This window comes from Trypanosoma cruzi, genomic scaffold (assembly GCF_000209065.1).
Source record: "Trypanosoma cruzi strain CL Brener 1047053516557 genomic scaffold, whole genome shotgun sequence".
NCBI classification, from domain to species: Eukaryota; Euglenozoa; class Kinetoplastea; order Trypanosomatida; family Trypanosomatidae; genus Trypanosoma; species Trypanosoma cruzi.
The window spans coordinates 83,274-85,773 of NW_001849368.1; the positions used below are offsets into that span (position 1 = coordinate 83,274).

The 2,500-nt window shown below is 48.0% G+C and overlaps 2 protein-coding genes across 2 annotated transcripts in view, besides 8 other annotated features; both read left to right on the forward strand.

Annotated features, from left to right (window-relative positions):
* Positions 1-2,500: part of a sequence feature (heterozygous, Esmeraldo-like haplotype) that runs on past the window's edge.
* Positions 63-95: a microsatellite.
* Positions 290-353: a sequence feature (A-rich).
* Positions 462-497: a microsatellite.
* Positions 535-573: a microsatellite.
* Positions 624-658: a sequence feature (A-rich).
* Positions 877-970: a sequence feature (T-rich).
* On the forward strand, positions 1,188-1,757 carry Tc00.1047053504181.10 (60S ribosomal protein L9, putative; the record flags this gene model as incomplete). The annotated part of the gene is made up of 1 exon (XM_799643.1): positions 1,188-1,757. One exon carries the CDS (start codon positions 1,188-1,190, stop codon positions 1,755-1,757), a length of 570 nt encoding a protein of 189 aa, XP_804736.1.
* Positions 1,813-1,874: a sequence feature (T-rich).
* The window catches only part of Tc00.1047053504181.20 (40S ribosomal protein S23, putative), a gene marked incomplete at both ends in the record, with an annotated part of 432 nt that continues 23 nt past the window's right edge, over positions 2,092-2,500 (forward strand). Inside the window, one exon of the mRNA XM_799644.1 lies at positions 2,092-2,500. This exon is cut by the window's right edge and continues 23 nt beyond it. Within this exon, the coding sequence (XP_804737.1) occupies positions 2,092-2,500 (409 nt within the window).

Sequence of the window (2,500 nt, forward strand, 5' to 3'; positions counted from 1 at the left end):
TTTAGCGATGGAGGTGGCAATAAAAAAAGAAAAGAAAAGAAAGAGGGACGACGCCACCGAGCGGAGGAGGAGGAGGAGGAGGAGGAGCAGCAGGACTACTGCCGTGTTCGTCCTGTTTCCCTATTCCCTCCTTTTCCCCCTTCTTTTATTGACGCCTCTCGACGCATTACACACCCGCCATTTTTAATTCATGTTTTTTTTTTTTTCTTTGATTGTTTGCAACGTTAGACTTTTGCAGGCAACACGAGGGATTCTGCACCTTCCGGGGAGGGATGCAATGAGACGTCGTAGAAAAAAGAAAAAAAAATAGAAAATAAAATAAAAATAAATGAAAGAAGAGAGAGAGAAAGAGAGGCGGAGGAGGAAATTAGAAATGGCTGGCGCTGTTGATATAAGTACGTGCGTGCGTGCGTGTGTGCTCGGACTGAGGCGGGAAGATGGACGTCATTTCAATGGCGCCCTTTTATTTCTTTTTTTATTTCTTTTTTTCTTTTTTTAACGCTTCCTCACTTGTCTATCCTGTGCCATGTTGCCTTCTTTTTTTTTTCTTTCTTTTTTTTTTTTTCCTTTTTTAATTGTTAGATATTTACACGCACTGTTTGTTTTTGTTTTAAAGACGGTGGGAGAAGAAAATGGAAAAAAAAAAAAGAAAAGAAAAACGGATTACTTTTTTTTTTTGGGGGGGGGAGGGGGAGAGGGAGTTATCCGCATAAAAAAAAAAGTCTCGCTGTTGTTTTATTTATCATTTGTACGCGTTTCCGTGATAGAGTTTAGTGCAACATGCATCGGTGTGTACATGTGTGCCCAATGCGGTACGGTGTCCACGTCTTTTTGTGTATACACGTCCTTCTGTCTTTTGGTTGCAGTGTGTGGCTGTTTGTTTCTTTGCCTCTTATTATATATTTATATATATTTCCCCTTTTTTTTTTTTTTTTTTTGCTTACATCTCTTTTTCTTCTTTTGTTTATTTCCCCGTGCACGCATCCTAAATGCTCCCTGTGCATGGTGACACGTGTCCAATGGCACACACACACACACAAAGAGACGAAGGAAAAGGGAAAAAAGAGGAGGGGCCACGGCACTTTCTTTTACTCATTCTTCCACACTGTGCCCACAGTAGAGAGGAAGAAAGGGAGAGAGACGGTGCAGACACGCACGGAAAGCGGTGAGTTAGTGAAGGTGCATAAATGAAAATCAGGGCACAGGACCGCATCACATATCCGGAGGACGTCGAGCTCTCCGTGAAGGACCGCATCGTCACCGTCAAGGGGAAGCGAGGCACACTCACGAAGGACCTCCGTCACCTGCAGCTGGACTTCCGTGTGAACAAGAAGTTCCGCACCTTCACTGCCGTTCGTTGGTTTGGCACAAAAATTGACAACTCGACCATCAACACGGCACTCTCGCATGTGCGCAACATGATTACGGGTGTGACAAGGGGCTTCCGTTTTAAGATTCGCTTCGCCTACGCCCACTTTCCCATCTCAGTCTCCGTGGAGAACCAACTTGTGGAGATTCGCAACTTCCTTGGCGAGAAGCGTGTTCGCCGGCAGGTTGTTGCCGATGGCGTCAAGGTCTACCGCACGGACCCCACCGTTGTGAAGGACGAACTCGTGCTGGAAGGCAATGACTTGGAGGAAGTCTCGCGCGAGGCCGCCGTGATGCATCAGCTCTGCCTGGTGAAGAAAAAGGATATCCGCAAGTTCCTGGACGGCATCTACGTGCAGACCAAGACCAACGTCGTGACGGAGGAGTAACCATGTTGTCGCATCGTGCAGAAAATTGGCTCAGGGCCCCGTATTTTCTTCGGACTTTTTCGGTTGTTCATTTCTTTTCCTTTTCTTTTTTGTTTTAACTCATTTTTTTTTTTTTTTGGCGTTGGTGGACTGCACCCACCCACCAAAAATTAAAGCACCCTCCCCCCACACACACGCAACGCATGAGTCCGTTGTTTTTGCCACCGCTGTCGTTTTTTTAACATGATGGTGTTTAGTGACTTTTTTCCCTTTTTTTTCTTTTTGTCATTTTTACTGCTGCCATTGCCACCGCTTTGCCGGCAGACGGAGAAACCATTTCGCTTCGAGGGAAGTCATGACAAAGGCGAACGGACAACACGCAGCCCGCAAGCTTGTGCGCCTGCGTCGCAAGAACCGCTGGGCCGACAAGGGCTGGAAGAAGTCCCACACCTTCGTGGCGCAGAAGGCCAATCCCTTTGGAGGCTCCTCCCACGCGAAGGGCATCGTGCTGGAGAAGATTGGCGTTGGTGCGAAGCAGCCGAACTCTGCCATTCGTAAGTGCGTGCGCGTGCAGCTGATCAAAAACGACAAGAAGATCATCGCCTTCGTGCCCAATGACGGCTGCCTGCACTTCATCGAGGAGAACGACGAGGTTCTGGTGTCCGGATTCGGCCGTTCCGGCCACGCCGTCGGCGATATTCCCGGAGTGCGTTTTAAGATCGTGAAGGTGTCGAACGTCGGCCTCTACGCCCTCTACCGCCAGA